The sequence below is a fragment of the Centrocercus urophasianus genome, unplaced genomic scaffold (assembly GCF_019232065.1).
Source record: "Centrocercus urophasianus isolate 14NV4802_14NV808 unplaced genomic scaffold, USGS_Curo_1.0 seq_17, whole genome shotgun sequence".
NCBI classification, from domain to species: domain Eukaryota; kingdom Metazoa; phylum Chordata; class Aves; order Galliformes; family Phasianidae; genus Centrocercus; species Centrocercus urophasianus.
The window spans coordinates 14510788-14530231 of NW_024884722.1; the positions used below are offsets into that span (position 1 = coordinate 14510788).

Below are 19444 nucleotides of genomic sequence, written 5' to 3' on the forward strand. Positions count from 1 at the left end.
GATGAGATTCTCTTTTTGTATGCATTCAAACTGCATAGAAAAATATTCAGTCTTTACAGCCATAAGGCTTCGCAATGTCAACGAAATATTCTGACAAGCTACTAAATATTGAGTATTTGCTTGCAAACTCTGAGTAAGAAGGTAAAGGAGTTTACCCAATATTTTCTCAGAGGTGGTGGCTCTAGTGCAGGCTGAGTCTGAGCAATTTATACCTTGGAATTATAGAGAACAGACCAAAATATAGCACTACTGGGTACAAATTAAATATATTTACCTCTTGTTCTATACTGTACTGATCATTTCTTTTAGCTACTCAGCAGAACCTTATTAAGCAACAACCTACTTACTGCACTGTTTGAATGATCCTTTGCTGCTCTTCCAGCACATACTTTGATGATATGCTCAGCACACATCTTACATCATTACTAATATTACTCCTCTACCTCAAATTCAAAGGCAATAAATCATTCAGTCAAGCACTTAACTGTGTAACGTAGTACTTCAACTAGAAAAGTGTTTATGATCAGCAAATAACAATATAATGCACTTAAAATTTTTCCAAACACATTCCTTTCTCCAATAAATAATGGCAAGTAGACAATGTGCTACAAAGAAAAAAAGAATCCACAAGTCAGCCATTATTCTAATACCTCATTATGCCATTGTAAGGAGTGATCTGTACACAACTGTCTGAGCACTCACAGGCAGCATTCATGTTCAGCCATATTTTGTTCCATGTGATGTTTTAGATAAAAATCTGCTCATCAGTCCAGTTTAGGAATGCATCTCAAAAAGCTGATGTATCCACTTTCTATTATAGTTACAGATTCCAGCAACAAATGGTTGTAACCACTCCAAAGTATAGGATTAAAATAGTTACCCCCAAGACAACCAGCAATTCAGAAAAACAAGCAAATGAAAAAGTAGGAAGTCAGCAGTAGGATTTACCAGGCCATTCATTAAAACCTTAAGTTATCTAAGGGACATCATTTAAGTGGTTCAATGGCATACTGTACAAAACTTCAAAGGTAACTTATCAGGGTTGGTTTTCTACCATTCTGTTCAGTAGAATTATCCCTGTATTCTACATACACTAAGGAAAGGTAAACTTTGACTTAAGAACTTCCTGTACTCACTAAAAATGAGCACAACTGAAACGCAAACCTAAAATCACAAAATCAAAGCACTACAGAAATGCAGACTGCAAATGGACAAGGGAGTACTGGGGATGCTACAGCATAAAAGGACCATACTTCACAGTCTAGGCTGTGCATAATGCAAATGAGAGTAGAGACAAAGTATAAGGAAGCTCTCAAAAATATTTACAAACTGAGAAGTTTACCGCACATTGTCATAGGATAATGAGACAAAACGGGATAGAAAAGCATGCAGGTAGTAACTGTCAGATGGCTGATCGCCTTTGCTCAGTAAAGGACTCTCAAAGATTTCTCCAAAACTGAAATAGGTTTTATTTTTCAAAAATCACTGACATATATATTGCCAAGATCAAATATATATATATATATATTTTTTTTTTTTTTTTTTTAAAGAAGCATGTTACTGAAATGTTTACAATGTTTAAGCCTTATGACAAAAAACAAACAAACAAAAACACAACAACAACAAAAAAACCACCTGAAATACTGTCTTATACCTCACACTCATTGTGCTTTAAAAAAAAACAGTGCAATTGAAATAATGTTTGTCATATTTCAAGCCAGGCTCCCGTTCCATGTCTGCTATGTTCAGAAGATAGCAGTTCATGAGCAAAACAACTTGTAAGTGCCAGAATTCTGGCTAGATATTTCCACCAAAAAGGAAGGCGATATTTCTTCTGTTCCTACGGGACAGTACTTTCACCTGCAGGTTCGAAGAACTACTCTTAGAGAAAAGAGGGATTTTGCCATTTCAGTCCTTTACTTTAAAAGGAAGAAAAAAATTAAGGAAAAAAAAAAAAAAAAAAGGAAAGCATAGTGGGAATACTTGTTCACTAAGAAAAGTGAGGTCACTTACTGACAGACCTAAAACAGGACACAAACACTCTCAATGAAAACCAGCACCAAAGAAGACAAGAAGGTGACCTTTTCAGAGTGATGTCACTTCGCATTCAGCAGGACTTAAACAAGACGTTTAACCTATTAGCTGCCATTTCACTGAATTCGCTCGTGTAAGCGGCCATATCCTACCATTATGTTATTATAGCACGATTAATATGCATGACAAATTGTGACACAAGAATTAAAAACCTGCTCACGAAGAGGTACACACAAGTCCAGGCAGTCAGGCTCTTCCTAATGGAGACTGAAAATAGTTTAGGCAGCAAATGTTCTCCATCCTGGGCCTTCATCCAGGATATAACCTATTGTAGAAGCCAAAGCTGTCACAGCCATCTTCTCTTAGGGGAAAGAGGACCACAAGCTCTCTCCAGCTGTGCACTTATTTCTAACTATGAGTTGAGGATTCCTTTATAGCCACTGAGAAATGAGGCAATCCTTTTATAACACTGTTATTATGCTATATTAAAAAATATCATTTAAAAGCATTCAGTGTCAACGTTGTAATGAACTTCAAAGTTGTTGAAGGCTGTGTATATGCAACCAAGCAGGTGAGAAATGCATTCAAATAACTGCTAGACATTTGGATTTAATGATTTAAATAATTTAGAACAATTGCATTAAAATAAACCGATTTACCCAGGGATGGCAAGAGACATGTAATTATTTACTTATTTGTTTTTGAGCTGAAACAATTCAGTACAGGGGAAATCCAGTTAACACTGCTCCGGACAGTGAGAAGATTTTCAGATAAAAGCCATCCAGTTTGCAGCTCTCCTATTTTAATAAGGACTGACAGGCACATTAGCAGATTCTGTTATAAGGAAGGAACCAGGATATTCAGCCACTTAACCACACTCGGAGAAACTGTAACAAGTTCAGTGTTAATAACTCAAACAACAAATGTTTTGGAATATGGCACACGGACAAAATAATTAAAGAAGTATTATGGGAATGTGACGATGTGTATATCCGACTGATTAGTTTTTACAATTGAAATTCACAGCTGTCTTTAAGAAAGAAAAAGTAGAGCTAAGAGCATCGTACAGTAACTATGCAATATTCTAAAGTATGATTTCTGGTTCTTGAAATACACCCTTGAAAGAGTATGATGAAGTTGATATAACAAGGACTACAGTGTAGCACTTCACCCAGAGTTACAAGCAAAAGTAACAACATAAACGAAAAAAAGCAGGAAATGGTGCAATTGGGGTATGAAAAAGATGCCAGAAAAGGAAAAAAAGTGATAGCGCTGAACGTGTATCATCTAAAGAAGAGTTACTAATGAATTTTCTTAAAAACAAAACAAAAACAAACAAAGCTTAAGACTGAACGTATTGACAGGTAATAGCATTCAAGTAGGAGCACACTAGCTCTATTTGCAAGATCTCATCAGTGTACAGCAGACCAGCTCATCATACAGAACCAACTAAATGAATCTGAAGAACTCGGCAAAGCAGGACGATATTTAATATTGCTAACTACAAGGTCATAAGATCAAGGACTCAGTCATCAGTATAAACTGAGACCTCAGCAATGAGAAAGGACACAAAGGAGAAAGAGTTAATTAGTAAACTTCAGGACAACTACAAACCACAGATAGGAATGGAAATGTGAAAAGGTAAAATAAATAAATAAATAAATAAAAATCCAGGCTGCATGAAAAGTGGTACTTCTGGTATATTTGCATCAGTCTACATCTGCATTCATATTTTATATATCATATGTATATAAATGTATTATCATTGTATACTCTCTATTATTCCCATTCATCTATGTGTCTGACTGAGCTAAGGAATGACCTATGTTTTGAAACCTATACCAGTTTGAGTTTATATTCAAGCAAGGTGAAAAAGAAAGAAAACTTTCCAGTTTCTTTTAAAAAAAAAAAAAAAAAAAAAAAAAGAACATTACCAAACTTTCCAAAGAAACTGTAAAATTTATTGCAATCCATTTTAAAGTAGTTGTAAATGGAATGCAGGAAGTCACTTCTGCCTTGCTTAACAAGAAAAAAAAAAAAAAAAAAGTTATATAAGCAATCTTCTATTTCTACTTTGTGAAGCCATGTCAGAAGAATGTGATCCTGTTTAGACAAGGGCCAAGAGGCTCACTACAGAAGCTTAGAACAAAACATTCGTTTTAAGCTCTGCTGACAACGTTGGTTGATTCAATTTCTCAGGCATCACAGGTGCAGTTTCATTTATTAGCAGACAGCAGCAGGGATCACCAAGCTGAGGACCCTTCCTAACGCAATGTGAAATCCAACCTTATGTTTGCAATATTTCATTAGTTGAAATACTCATCTACAGAAAGCAATGAGTTACACTGTCACCTTGGATAGCCATATATGAACACACCACAACTTCACTTCCATTTTGCCTTATTAAAATCCTACTTGTTCCCTGAAGTTTTCCTTCACCCTCTCACTGTGCTTTAGTCTCCCTACTTCAGTTACCTACTACCAAAGACCTTGTGAGCTTTAAGAAAAGCCTTTTCTGTTACTGTGAGATGTTTCATTGTTTTCAATTATGTATTTTTTTAAACGACACAGGAAGAAACAAATGAGCCTAGAAAGAGTATACAAGCGAAACTCTCCTAAAGCTAAAAAAATTCACCAGACTATTACTGTGATCATTAATTTAAGACTAAAGGGTATCTTTCTTTTCTCTAAACTATTTTTAAAATGTCAGCAACACAAAGCATACTATAAACATTTGACAGATTTGGTTATTACAGATCATCGTGGTTACTAAGCACATCAAAAGATGATATTAAATTTGTTTACAAGCCATCTGTTAATGTGCTCTACCCTAATAATCAGATAATACATTAATCATTTATTAACTCCTTACAGATGAGTAGTTGCTGTAAAGGTCATGTAGAAACTGAAATAAAAATAGCTGCCCACTGGTTCATTCTTTAGTGCATTTAACAAATCTCCTTCACAAAGTAAAACACTGTGTTACAGGACCCACCTAAAATAAGCTCTGTTCTCAGTGAAGAACACTTGCTTGTGAGACCACAGCAAGAACAGTAGGATAATGCATTACTCTTAATATTTCTGAAGGATGCCGCTGGAAAGACAGAGGTAGTCAGGCGATGCCACGCTGCTCATTTTCTACCACATTTCCCACTGCTTAACACATGATAAGCTTCAGATTTCTGCCTTTCAATTCTAGGTGTCTGTCTAATAAACTAAGCAGATAAAAGGTCACCTGGACCTTAGTTGATGCACAATGATAACATACAAAAAAGAACTGCTCAGTGATTCAAAAAGAACTTGTGCTTGTACATATAGCATGAAAATGTTACTGAATATATGAAAAATGTTCCTTGAACTAAAGCACAAACATTTGCTTAGAAAAATAAGGGTTACACTTCCCAGTTATTTTTTCTGAACCTAACGCTACCATTTTAATACTTAATGGGATTTTTTTTTTTTTCCCAAGCTAATGGGAAAGAGATGGAAAAAAATTGACAGAAATAGAGAAGGCCAATAGAAAAGAGAAAAGGAATGATTGGGTGATGGCAGTCATGACAAAGGAAGGCAGATGATCGAAATGCAATGCGTTGCTTTTAGATAGAGTAATTTGACAGAGCAATTTTGTTCCAATTCCAGTTCCTAAATTTAGTTCATCTACATATACAGTGTAAATAAACTAGACAGTAGCAATGGGGAAGAGTACTGATTCTTCAGTTACAATTCCAACTTTAATTCTCAAAAGCAAGGCACACTCACTAGGATGTCTTTAATTCTTATGAGGTAGAAAATGCATAATCATTCCGGACAACATTAAGCTCTCATAGAACGAGTGACGATGATTCAGCTTGTGACTACTGAGGATTACTGGGCCTTGCACTGTAGCTTTAAGTTTTGACAGATCAAGCAGAACAGGGAAGGCCAACTCAAATAGGAACCTTCAGTAAGAAAAAGGGAAACAAAAAGCAGGAACAGAAAGAAGAAGGAAAGCTTGAAAGGAATGAAGTTGAACTGTTCAAGATGGGATGAAACAAGAACAAGGAGTTATGTCCACAAAAATCACACTTCACCCAAAGCCCTGACAGGAACCCCAAACATCAAATGCCTCTAAAACCCACTGGCAAGTATGTACTCCACACCACATACATTATTTTCATTAACCCTGTTAACTCTAGAACAATCTGTGGTGTTGACCAAAGGACTACAATTTGGTTGATGAATCATGTGAATATCATCATAAAACAGAAGACTATTTTTGGTTTTGCTTATACATTTTACACTGCTCTAGAACATTTAAGAGAGCTCTGAATTTTGTAAAGCCATATAAAAAGATAGCACAGAAGAAGGACCACTTGGGCAATTTAAATTGTACCATTCTGCATTAATAATTAAGTATATGGTAAAAATATTTTTTTCCAACACAACTTATTTCAGGCAGTGCCCTGAGTGGACCTTCAAATTGACTACAGTTTGTCTGTAGAAGCTTTAAGTTGTCACATGCACAATTTGGAAGATGCATAGAGAAACCACAGACAGCTGAAGGAAGAGAAGAGTAGATCTCATTCAAGGAAATAAACTAGTTTTCTTCTTTTCTCTAATGAAGAGTTCTTAATTCCTGAATAATCACCCCTTAACTTCAACTAGAACTGTTCACATGTGACAGTTTAGTTTCTTCACGTCCTGGTACTAGCTTGGGATTAAAAAAAGCAGCAAGCAAAGGCAGTCAGTGGATGTTCTGCTTTGAATAAAAAGCAATATGCTAAGTATTTCAGAATAACAGCTTCTTAGTGTTCTCAGATTGAACATGAGAAGGAAATTATTTCTCCAAGCAGCGCCTTTTATTTACATCTTTAGAATAGAAATTATCCACCTCTTCTTCTCTCAGCACTAATGGAACAGAGGAGATCAGCATCCGTCTTCATACAGACAGTGCACAGTGCTTCTCTTCTGTAAAACCTAAGAATAACTGACTTTCCTTAATCTGAGATTATTTTGAAAGGCATACAATAGAAAGTCATGTTGAATAACAAGGAAAAGGTATCAATTAGCTGTGTTTGACCAATGTTACTGTTAACAGAAAGGATGGAACCTTAAATTTGTGTTAATGAACACAAAATGTTTCAAGATACACAGGCATGTTTTCTGCAGCATTTCACCACTCGACTTTTGTAAATTCTAAAGTTTACATGTAATAATCAGAAGATGACACAAATGAAGTCCTATTTCTATAAGCAAAAATAATACATTCACCCATCTTCAAACACCTGCTTATTAGTAATATATACAAGTGGTATTCTAATAACAATTGCTTAAAAACAATGCTTCTGTACTGTATTTCCATTAAAAGAAACAGGAAAACTGAATAAAGAAGGAATAATGAAAAAACATGGGACCTCAAATTTAGTTACGAAGCGTAACACATGTCACAACAGCCTAAAAGCCAAAGAATGGAGATATTTCTCCGATGCACTTGCCAGGCAATGAGAATAGTGAACAATTATACTTCCACCTGCACAAAACTTTCTACAGTAAATGTGAAAAGAAGCAAATTATGCTAATAACAGCTAAACCTATTTATCAAAGCAGTTCTCAGGCAGATGCCATTCAATATTATCAGAGCTTGTTTTCTGAAGAAAGTGAATTATTTATACATACTCAAACACAGATATGTACACATGTATTTTATGTGTATTTATACTCAAAATGCTAACATTACTAGGAATGAAAAACTTGCCTAAAGCTTTGCAGTATGCATTCTTTACTTCTCCCATACTATGCATTTCACTTACTCCCATCATTGGCCAGAGGAAAAAAAAAAAAAAAACCTCTAAATATACACAGACATTTAGGAAGCTCCCCTGTAGAAGGGAAGTCCTAAGCCCACACAGCAGCAGGAGTCCAAAAGGAAATTTAGCTAACTTGATGCTGAGTCAACAGGAATTAGAAAATTCTCCTTCCTGCCCTTTCTGAAATTTCACTTCCATCGCACCTTACTGAATAAGTAGGCTGAGATAAGAAGTGGAAAAAACCTACAATGGCAGTACATTGTGAAACTGAGCACTTAATTGGGCTTGCAATAGACAAGAAAACTGATCATCCCTGAGCATAGGCAGAACCTTCTACCTACTTCCACTTCTATTCCACTTCAAGATCGTACAGAATTTCTTTACGCAGATTCTGTTGTCTTCGACTTTCAGCAGGTAATTGCAAACAACAATTATACAAAAAAAAAAAAAAAAAAAAAAAAAAAAGCTTTTTATAATGATTCCTGTTGACAGAGAGTTGAGAGACAAAGCAGGGGAAATAGAAAAGAATACATTTTGCACACAAAGTCTGGTAACTACCACTATGCTAGCAGACTTGAGCAGATCCTTCTTAAATAACGTATTACGGGTTACAAAAGCAAAACTGCGTGCTTACTGAGGGAAGAAAAAAAATGAAGTTTGTAAAGGCTTTTACAATGATCTTTTGTATATAAATAGTGTTTTCAAATTCATAACAATCTCAAATGATCAGTTGGAAAAAGAAAAACAAAAAGTCAGAGTATCTTCAAATCTCTCTTACAGGTCATCCCTGGCTAGCTTTGATGATGATGCTTTTCTCTTCAGATTAACTTGACAGTTTTAGAAAGCACATTCATCTACCCAGCCTAAGAGAAAATCAGATTTGTACAGTTTCAAACCACTAAGAAACTTCAAATTAAGCAGTTCTACCTTTTAGCTTCCCCTCTGACGCGCTACATCCAGGAAGCATTCAGAGAATCTTAAGGAACGAAGAACTACTTTACCAAACGTGGAGAAATGGAAATGTTCATCATCCACACAGCAAACTCCTTGAGATTTTCTCCTTGAAAATCATCTAGGCCAGGAAAGCATTGGTTTTCCATATCTCTCTATCCGACATTCAATTCACAAAAGCTGCCTTTGGTCAATAAATAAACAAACCAACCCAGGGAATGCAACCCAAGAAAGGAAACAGCAAAACGAACAGCGTGCTCTTCACCTTCCAGCTTACCTTCCAAAGGCAGATAATTCCTTTAGCATAAGACAAAATCATTGATCCATTGTACTATGTTAAGACCTTCAACATCTTTGAGGAAGTTCTGTCTATCTATAGACTTCCTGAGACCTTCACCTGCATATTGAACTCACATCTTCATTCTACCTTCATTAATTTTGAGTGAGGGCTTAAACGGGACTCATTGTTTACTTAAAATCAAAGGCAATCAGTGATTAGTGCTCAAATCATCACACTTTTAATATGAAACAGCAATGCATTTGTTATTCCATACTGTGTTATTGCTTAATTTATTTGAAAACACAAAAATTCAATTCTCACTCCTGAATATTCAGAATTCAGGCCTTATTCATGTTCAGTGACACAGTAACACCAGAAGCACATCAGAAGGCAGGAGAGGGCAGGAGAAGAGCAGAAAATCCAACTAAGTTATTCCGTGCCATTTTGTTTGCTTATTTCACAGTCACAGGCTGTCAGTACTTGCGTAGCATCAAATAAGGAAAATTAATATTACACTACACTCGAAGAAATAGTTTTCAGGACAGCAATAGTGCTCCTGTTACCAGTATAGTTACTTACTATACTGTCAATAAGCCAGCACTCAGACTGTCAAATTTAGAACAGGGAAATAGCATTTCAAAAAGTCTTCAAATACATTTATTACATGATATGCAATTTTTAGCTGGAAAAAAAAAAAAAAAAAAGAATCTAGGCTTGAAGTCTTCAAGTTTTCAAGATTGAAATTAATTAGGTCTTCAACATTTTTTCCTAGAAGTAGAAGACAGTTATTGTGTGCTTGAGTGCACTGCATGTACATTTATATACACGAGTGTGTGCATATACATCTTTTATTTAGAATATGAACTTGCAGTGGAGTAGGTAAAGCTATATATGGACTAATGTGACAGGCCCAAAGAACTTCAAATATTCGAAGAAAATAGCCTCTTCTGGGGCTGTCTATTAAGTGTCAACTGAAGATCACATCAGAACTATCAGCATTATACTGTAGCCATTTCTCAATCTTCATTTTACTCACTAAAGAGCTCCGCTGTGTTTACTACCACACACAATAAGGTACTTGAACCTAATTAGTGTACCTATATCTAAATACAGAAATACACATACTAACATATTTCTGCATCTATACATATTTTTATCTACACGTATTTATACTCCAACCAGCTTCATGTTTGGAATTTTATTTTTAGTAATACATGTATCTTTGAAAATTTACCTTATTATATCAGCTGTATGAAAGCAAATTCCTATTCAAATTGCTATTTCAAATTTTAAATTCCTTTTTCAAAAATAGAAAACAAGGAAGTTTTGTCATTATTATCTCTGACCCCTGGCTACTAACAGGCTCTGAAAAAGAAGGCATGTTAAAATTATCTACAGTAAATACCCCATTGTTTATTTTTATTAGGGATGTATTTGTCAGTAAAGCTGTCAAGAATGACTTGATATATGCCAGAATCTTCAGAGCACTGAATATGCTGTGCAGTTTTTAAGTCTATAGTTTGCTATTACGCATTTTTGATGCTTTCTAAAGAACACTTCTGGGAAAGAAGTATATCTAACAAAACTTGTATAAATTCTGAGAAATCTTTCATTTATTTGCTATAGTGTTATTGTTCTACTAAAATCCCACATGGTAGACTTCTTTAATCAACATACTGGCCTCCAAATATTTAATTCCTTCTCTACAGTAAAGATAATTTCTTGTCCATTCTTTCAAGGATCTATTTCAGGCACTATCAATCCTCCTAACCCCACAAGCTGTGTCACAATATATATGAAAGGAAAAAGTCAAAAGAAATACACTATTTACCTGAGAGAACTGAAAGAAAAAAAGAGTTCTGGTAGCAGCTCAGAAGCATGAGATGACAATAGCTCTCTTCAAGCTCCACTGCTCTACTGTAAAAAGGAATTGAGCCGCAGCCCTGGTCCCAGGGACAATCAGTTAATGCCAACCTCAAATATCAGAAATGAGGATAACCTGGCATAACGGCAAACACTGCTGCTCATCACATGACAAACACAACAGGTGAATTTGGCCTGAACCACCCATAAGCCGAAGAACATTCAGAACAGACTGGCTGCATTTCTATGCTTCAGATCTGGCCTTGTTCCACATCTGTTCCCACAATCTTATCTCCAACTCTTATTTGCTACAGTACATTTCATTCCATACCAACTGCCTTTTTTGTTCTTCTTTACAGCTATCAGCTTTGTACCTTCAGGTTTTTTTAATGCAACACAAGCCATTTTCTTTAGTATGCATACTAAAACAGTCTCCTTCAAAGCATTTTTAGTTGCCTCTCAGCACTGATCATGACTCAGATGCCAACAGCATTCCTCTCAATTGATACTTTATGTGCTCTTGTAATTTAGCACAGGTCCTCCAAGCAGCCACCTTATAGGCTTTTATGTACAAGGCACACTAATCTACTGCTCAAATTCAGGGATAAAGACCCTTAGCTTATTTCTCTATACACATATTCATTAGAGAAACATCAAGCAATTCTATTTTTTCCTTCAGAACTAAATTAACCAGAAGTTGATACCAGCTGTCTTCAAATATAACAAATTCAGAATACGATTCTGGACTACAGAAATTCTCTACACCAAATTTTTGATGATTAAAATCTGAACTGAAAAAATAAAAATAATAAATAAAAAAAATATATCACTGTTAATTCCAACAGTGAACACATTAGTTTTGTTTTGACACAGAACACCTTGAGCTTCACACGTTAATAATTAATTAATTCAATTTCAACTAAAAATGTAAAAAGACTGTAAGATTCAATGAAAGGTAAAAATAAAGGGTTAGTATATGGAACTTACTAATTTTTATTTGCATGGGAAGTTTACTGAAAGGTATTTCTGAAGCAAGTTATAAACAACAACAGAAGCTTCAGTTCTGAAGGGTGGCAGATGTACATGGACAAACCTGCCAGAATTACTTGATAGTGCTGACAAGCAGTACTTACTGTGTCAACATATTGCCCAATTTCTATGAGGAAAAACAAACAAACGCAACCACAACCCAGGCAGCAAATATTACACTCATATGAAAATCATTTTATCAATGTAAATTTGAAGTAAACAGTTGCTTCCTAACAGAAGTACAATTTCAAGATTTCTTTGGCAATTTGTGAAGAATAAGAGCAATTGGCATTAATGCAGATCACAGCCTCATGTGCAAAGTTCAGCAGTTTGTACTAAAAAGAATGTTTGTTTGTTTTTTATAGTACAACAACAATATAAATTAAAAAAAAACACAAGCTTTCCAAGTCTCTGAAATCAGACTGGTACTTCAGCTGGTGCTGAAATTAGTCTAAGTGTTTGCTTTCAGTTGAAAACACAAGATCATGTTCAAAGAGAAGAAAACATTTCCAAATTTATATACTGACTAACAACTTACATTTTCAAAACCTTAACTTTAAAAATGAAATGAACTTTTCTTCAAAGCATTTATTTCCTTTCTTCCCACCATGATGACTAAATACCACACAGATTAATCTGTGACAATTTCTAGTTGCAATAATAAATATCTCCTTAATGAATATGCAACTTTATGTGTCATGTTGACAAAAGCGCAGAAATAAGATCATATACTATTGCTAGTCTTACTAAATTTAGCCAAGTTTGTAACTTTTAAAGGGTGATAAATTAAACAGTACTTGTAAACTGAAACATTTGACACTCCTTTAGGAGTGACTGAGTACTATATCCACTGGCTTTTGTGCTAGAGACTTCCATGCAACATAATAGCTTCACTAGGCATATTGTATCTGAAATATAACCTTTCTCCTGTCTTCAGAGCTAGAGACATTGCCCAGCAGTTAATCAACAGACACTCCACCTTAATTTAGGGTAGCCAATAAAAAATGAGCAACTCTCCCTTTAAATAGAATGAAGCAGCAAAATGAAATATCAGGGCAGACTGTAAGATACTCTCTTTGAATGGGACTTAAAAAGTGCACAGGAATGCATATATCTTACTTCAACAATCTCTTAAAGTAATGAGTGGGGTTTGTCTTTTGTTTGTTTGCTTTGTTTCTGACACTAAATGTCAAGCTAAACACTATTCATACAAAACTGATCTGTTACAAATGTTTGGGAGTTCATAGATACTGAGAAAGCTAGTACCTTAAAATAAAGCATACACAAATGATTTCACTGCATTCCAAAACAGGAAATTTTGACATATCTGAGACTAAAAAAGCTAGCCTGGCAGAAAAGAGTGATTCACTTCACCTTGTATAAATAAAACCACAAGTGCATGCCCTGCTTCTTTCAATTTAAAATGGATTTCACACCATGACAGGTTTTGTTCTGCATTAAAATTGCAAATCTTCTGTGTGGCCCAGTTTCAGCTGCAATTGATCTGCTTTGTCGTCATAGATAAAAAAAAACACTGAAGGGCACTGCAGCTTTAAATATTTCAGAGCTATGTAGCTAGTAAATAGACTCCATTGCAATATGGCTCTGAAGGTCGTGTCCTATTGTCTCTTTTCTCTGCAAATATTTTGAACAGCATAAATTAGTTTATTTTATACAATACCTCCCTGCCATTCCTAAATCACGCCAATTGTATTGGGTATTTCCTTACTGGAAAGGACAGATACGCCACTCTTTCCATACACACCCACGCTGCTTCTAGACATATTCAAAACGTCCACCACGAATATAACAGCAAAGGGGGATATATCAGACATAGACAGCTTTTCCTATATGTACCTTATATGAACAGATCCCCCTGTTAAATGCCCCAACATAAAGACAAGTAGTTATTTCAATAGTGATAAAATAATTGACTGGTTCAAAAGCACCTTTAGTTAAAAATCAACATGCCAGTTAGAATACTGAAGCAAGCAATTTTAATGTCTCCTGCTCTTCTCATATGGGAAAACACAAGAAAAAAAAACAAAAAACAACAGAGCAGCAATAGAACACAGTCTGCCAAACCTGCCTTTCATGTAGGAAGGCTACTACCTTTCTAATGCTACAAACAAACAACAACAACAAGGTTAAGCCCCGTCATGTTTAAGAACAGATTATAAGTACAAGGAGACTGTTAACACCAAGCCAAAATTTGGAACCTCTGAGTGTGCACCTCCCTGGGACCAAGCTTATTTCTTTTATATGGGATGACTATTCAGTGCAGACATGAAGTATGGAAATGTCTCTCATATAGAAAAGTGAAATATATCCCTGCAATAAAATACAACTGTGATAGCTGTCACTATGTAGAAGGTACATTTACCTGAAAAGGCAACAGATTGTTGCCATTGTCCGTCCTGAACGCGTTGTCTTCCATCCAGGATTTGGGGGTTAAGGGTGCAGCCCGTGGGAACTTCGGAGGGGCAATGACATTGCTGGAGAATGGTTTTTTAAGGGGTGAAATGGGATTGAGGGGGGAGGGTACACCGACCCCCACTCCCACGCCAACCCCCACTCCAACTGCCCTTCGAGGGTCCCTACCAGCCTGCAGCCCACCCCAAGGGTTGGAAGGTGTACTCCAAGCTGCATTTTGATGGTTATTCCAGCTGGAGGAAGAAGAAGAGGATGCAGAAGAGGAAGACGGTTTGCTGGTCATGATGGGCTGATGGCTGTAAGCAGCATTTCTCTGGGCAAAAGGCGCCTGATTAGGGCTCACAGGAGACCTCCGCTGCTGCTGCTGCTGCTGAGCTTGCTGCTGCTGCTGCTGATGTTGGTGGTGTTGAGTCTGAGCTAGGCCAATTTGAGGAGAGAAAGTGCCACCAAATACAGGGTTGACATGGTGTGGAAAATTCTGGAAAAGCATTGTTCCATTGACCGGAGTAATCCCCTGGAAAAAGCTATCATCCACCGTGTTTGTGGTCCCCGTCGACCAGGTGCTGCCGAAGGAGGGAGACAAGGAGGTGCCGGCTGCAGGTTCTTGTTGAGGCTGGTGAAAGCTCAAGCCAGGCAAAATGGGAGACTCCATCTGCATCTTCTCCTTGCTATTTTGGGAAGGAGCCGATGTGCCGATACTAGTCACTGAGCTGCTGTCTTCTGGCTTGGGCGTCTCTGACGAGATGGGCGTAGAGGGGGCTTCTGCTGAGTTTGGATCTTGCTGCTGCTGCTGCCGCTGCTGCTGGGGCTGGGCTTTGCTTTTGTCCATCAGTAAATCATCCTGCATGGTTTGCGCAGCTGAAACAGTAGGGGAAAAAACCACAAAGACAGATTATTAGCATTGTCATTCATAGCACAAATGAGGCCGCTTTAATCATTTGCCGGTCAAAAATCTCCTCCTATTAGTAGTGCTATATGCTACAGCAAGTTGCAAGGCAAACCCGTAATCTTCCCCCTCCCCCATTTAGGAACATGTAAGCTTTGATCATGCTAGATTGTCTTGAAAATATTTTTTAAGATGCTTCACCCTTTTTGATGCCTTGTTTCCCTTCAGTCTAAATGAGAGATGTGCTTATAGGGCAGAGATATACAGCAATTTCGCCACGTCTCTTTTCTCTTACACCGGAACTCAGAGCTCTCACCCTGCAATGAGAAACTGATTCTGGTTCCTGTTTTTCCAAGCACCCTCCTCCTCCTCCACCTCCTCCCCCTGGCTATTTGCATACGTCAATAAATACTGCTGCGTCCTTCAGCAAGGTTAAAGAGACACCAGTCTCCGCTCTTCTCCACCCCCTTTCCGATGAGGGCACCTTTAAAGGAGCCGGTACCCATTTCCCCAGCAAGCAGCCAGGCTCTCCGGCCGGCAGCGCCGTGCTGGGGCCGCGGGGACGGGGAGCGACCCTCGGCGTGGCCGAGCCGGCAGCACTGCGGGGCGCAGCGCTGCTTCGCCGCAAAGGCGTCCCGCTCTATTGCCTTCTCCAGAAAACCGTCCGTCATCTGTTCGTAGGGAAATATAAGGCCAAAAGGAGCAAATCGGGGAGGTGCTACTCGGCTGTAACGCTCCCGACGCTTTCACAGTGAAAAATTAAAATGAGGTTAAGCCGAATGTTTTAAGTAGAGACATGGCCATCTTTAGATGCAGGAGACAAGGACTAGTGATGGAATTTATTTGCTACATCGATACGTAAGCTTAAACTCGCTTTAGAAGCGAGTGTACATAGCATGACTGAGTCTTATACCTGATAGAAGAGGGGATTCATATAAAGGAGGGCAGGTACTGGAATTTGATCAATATTTCAAAACACCATAATAGTAATGCAGATGTAAACATCATTGCATGGAACTAAAACAGGATCCTCCACATGTCACAGACTTCTAGTCGATTGAAGAGATTATTATACATTTCAAAAGCATTTTGAATGAGCCAAAACCAGTTTCTCAATTGAAGTATGTAAAAGACGGTGATCACCAAATGCCTAATTGCATTTCTACTGAGCTAATCACAACAGCTTGGCCACGCTGTTTTTAGGATTGCTGTTTCAAAGTAACAAAGTAAAGTCCAGCCAAACCAATTATCTGGTTAAGAAAGGTGTCAAAGAGCAAAGTCAGTGATCCTGACAACCGTTTTGAGATGGCCTATACACACCTTTAGTTTATTATTTTTTAATTCCTACATAGTCACTCACAGACTTTTTACCTCAAATGAATGTAAGGATACATTTCTTCTATAAGTTACTTGGCTTGCTCCCTAGCATTTCCCCTCTCCATACAAAACGAACAGCAAGGGTTCATGCAAGTCTATGCTGTGAGACAACATTAGGGCAAGTTCCCAAGAACAGGGCAAACTATCACACCCAGCCAGCAGCCCTGCTGCTGCCAATGGGGCAAGGGAAACCTGGAGGCAGCTTAAAGCAGTGCTGTAGAAAAACCAGAACACACCGAGCTTCATGTAGCTTTCCATCATCTGCGTTTATAGCAACATCACCATTAATTCTAAGAGTGCAGAAAATTATTGACAATTTTATAGCAGAGAGAAAAAGCATAATTGTTTACCCCTTCCCTGCACAAAAGTATATTGAGAAAAAAATACAGCAGCTGAAATACTACAGTCCTGCCATCAGTAAAGTATATTTAAATCAGTTAGTCATCGGGTTATCTATAGTGGCTAGCACAGCAGTTGTTTCACATATGTACCTTGACTTGGCCATTTGTTTTTGAACTTTATCCTAAAGACTGTAATCCACATTCATTTTCATACCGTTTCTTAAAGGTAAAATCACCACAATTCAATTCTCTTGTCAAGGTCAAGACCTACCTTTAACAGCAAAGCCAGTCTGAATGGAAAAACACTGGATAAAAAAAAAAGAAAGACTGAGAGGCCACCCATGCCTAACACTGGACTATACACAGCAAATAATCAAGAGGTGCTATAAGTATTTGAGCAAATACACAAACCAGAACAGGAAATCTATATCCCCACAGCAATACCACCTCTGCTTGCATGCAGTAACCCATGCAGTCGACACAGAAATTCTTAAGGAACAGTTACCTTTGGATTTTCTGTATCTAAAGCTCAATAAAACAGTGTGTTTATTTTGTCCTTTCGGGTTTGGTGTGACAAACAGTCGGCCACTCTGGCAAGAGCACTTTGACAACTGGGAGCTGTCAGCGCATGCTCTGCCGCGGCATTCTGGGTTTTGCAGTTCGACGGGGGCGGCGTTGGCTGCCCAAGCAGGGCCTGCAGCACCGGGCAGCTCAGCTCAGCTCGGGCTGCTGCGCTCCGCTGCCCAGAGGAGCTCGGACAGACGCAGCGCGTGCCGCACGGAGCTGACAGCGCGCAACGGCAGCTGAACTGCACGCAGCTTTTTTATGGCCAGAGCACACAGCTACGTGGAGCAGCAATCGCTAGCCAAAGGAGTGCTTCCAGGACTCCCAGATTCCTTCAAATCTCCAAATTTACGTACAAGGAATTATTTACAAGGCTTATCATCTATGAAAAACCATCACCACTGTTACAAACGGGATGGTGCCACATTACTTAGATGTAGAAAACATTAATGAGCCACTTGTCACAACACCAGTTCTAAAAGCATTCCAACTGAAACACAAATAGGGCAAGTATGAAACTTCAAAACAAAAATCAGCACGTGGGCTGTATGATATGAATACCTTCCAAATTGCAAATTACTCATTACTGAGCTACTGTTATAACTTCAAATCCTTTAAAGAAGGAAAATAGTAATAACCCTACTCAGGAAAAAATAAAAAGGCAGACAAATATTTTACTATTTATCACCACATTCACTCCATACTGCAACTCCTCATTTTAGCTACCTTCCTTCCACAACCACCATCCACATATCTCCTACTTCAGTACACAGATTGAAAGGAATGAATCTCATTTTGATGTTATAGGTCAGACAGTTTTCAGAATTTAGTCTGCAGGCCTTTGTATTCCATCTTATGCTGATCCATTAATTGTTCTGGATAATCAATGATATCAATAATTCTGGAAAAGGAATGCTAACACCTGTATGAAAATCACATAGCAGAAATCTGAAATGTGAAACTATCAGCGTTTCGTAAAGTTTCAGGCTGTCTTTTCGAAGATGAAATATGCCCAGCTTTGTGGCTGAACTCTGAGAAAGATAAATGAGGGTATTTGAAAACGGCTTGCTAAATCACCCCTGTATTTTGCTTTCTGCTGTCTATTTATGTTGGACTATGTGGTCCACTCGCCTTGAATTAATGCCGTAATCAAGAGTCTCTGAACACTTGCTCTAACCTGTTTGCACTGCTCTGAATCATTAAAGGCCAGGAAAATTGCTTTCTGACAGCAGCTGAAAATGTCTCATTTGTTGAAACCTCAGCTAGTACAGGGCTAGCCCTGGTCACTGTGCAGCCCTCCTTTATGTCCCTTCTTGCTCCCTGCAGATGCTGTGAAGACTGATGTGAAAGGAGACAGGAGACAGCTTCATTTGCAGATCAAATATTAAGATAATGAAAGTAATCATGACAGTCACAAACAGAGAAATGCTACCTAACCAAAGAAATTCAAGGTTTAATGGAGTCTTTTGATCCATTAGCTACCAGAAGCTTTTTTTTTTTTTTTTTTTCTCCCTACCAGCCAACTGTTTTGTAATTGGAAGTTAAAAGATAGTAACAACAGCTGTATCAGGAAACAAAAGCTTCATTCAATTTGATACCTGAATTTCTTGACCTGGGCCAACTCCAAAGAAACAAATGTAAGAAAAGCTCAAGTAAGCCTAGCTAACTTAGCTAAGATTGTACTGAGTGTGTTTTTGTTTGATGAAATTCATTATGAAGTAATTTATGCCTTCTATAGCTAAAAACCCATGCCAGTCTTTCTGTCACAAAGTGAATTTTCCAACTAACTTGAAGGTTAAAGTACATTACTGAAAAACTTAGTTTTATTGTAGAAACATTTTTCTCAGTTTACATATATCTCATTTGAATTTAATGGAGGGCTCCTTGCATTTAGAAAGAC

General features: G+C 37.6%; 1 protein-coding gene across 5 annotated transcripts in view; it reads right to left on the reverse strand.

Annotated features, from left to right (window-relative positions):
• Positions 1 to 19444, reverse strand: part of CPEB3 (cytoplasmic polyadenylation element binding protein 3) — an 84441-nt gene that overhangs the window by 61720 nt on the left and 3277 nt on the right. For 2 of the 5 annotated variants that reach the window (XM_042817926.1, XM_042817922.1), the window contains exons 1-2: positions 15464 to 15596; positions 14327 to 15234 (exon numbers count right to left, since the gene is read on the reverse strand). In XM_042817926.1, the coding sequence (XP_042673860.1) occupies positions 14327 to 15223 (897 nt within the window). In that variant the 5' untranslated portion in view covers positions 15224 to 15234; positions 15464 to 15596. Of the gene's footprint in view, positions 1 to 14326; positions 15235 to 15463; positions 15603 to 17485; positions 17511 to 19444 lie in introns of those variants that run through there. The other 3 variants (XM_042817924.1, XM_042817925.1, XM_042817923.1) reach the window with 3 other exon arrangements.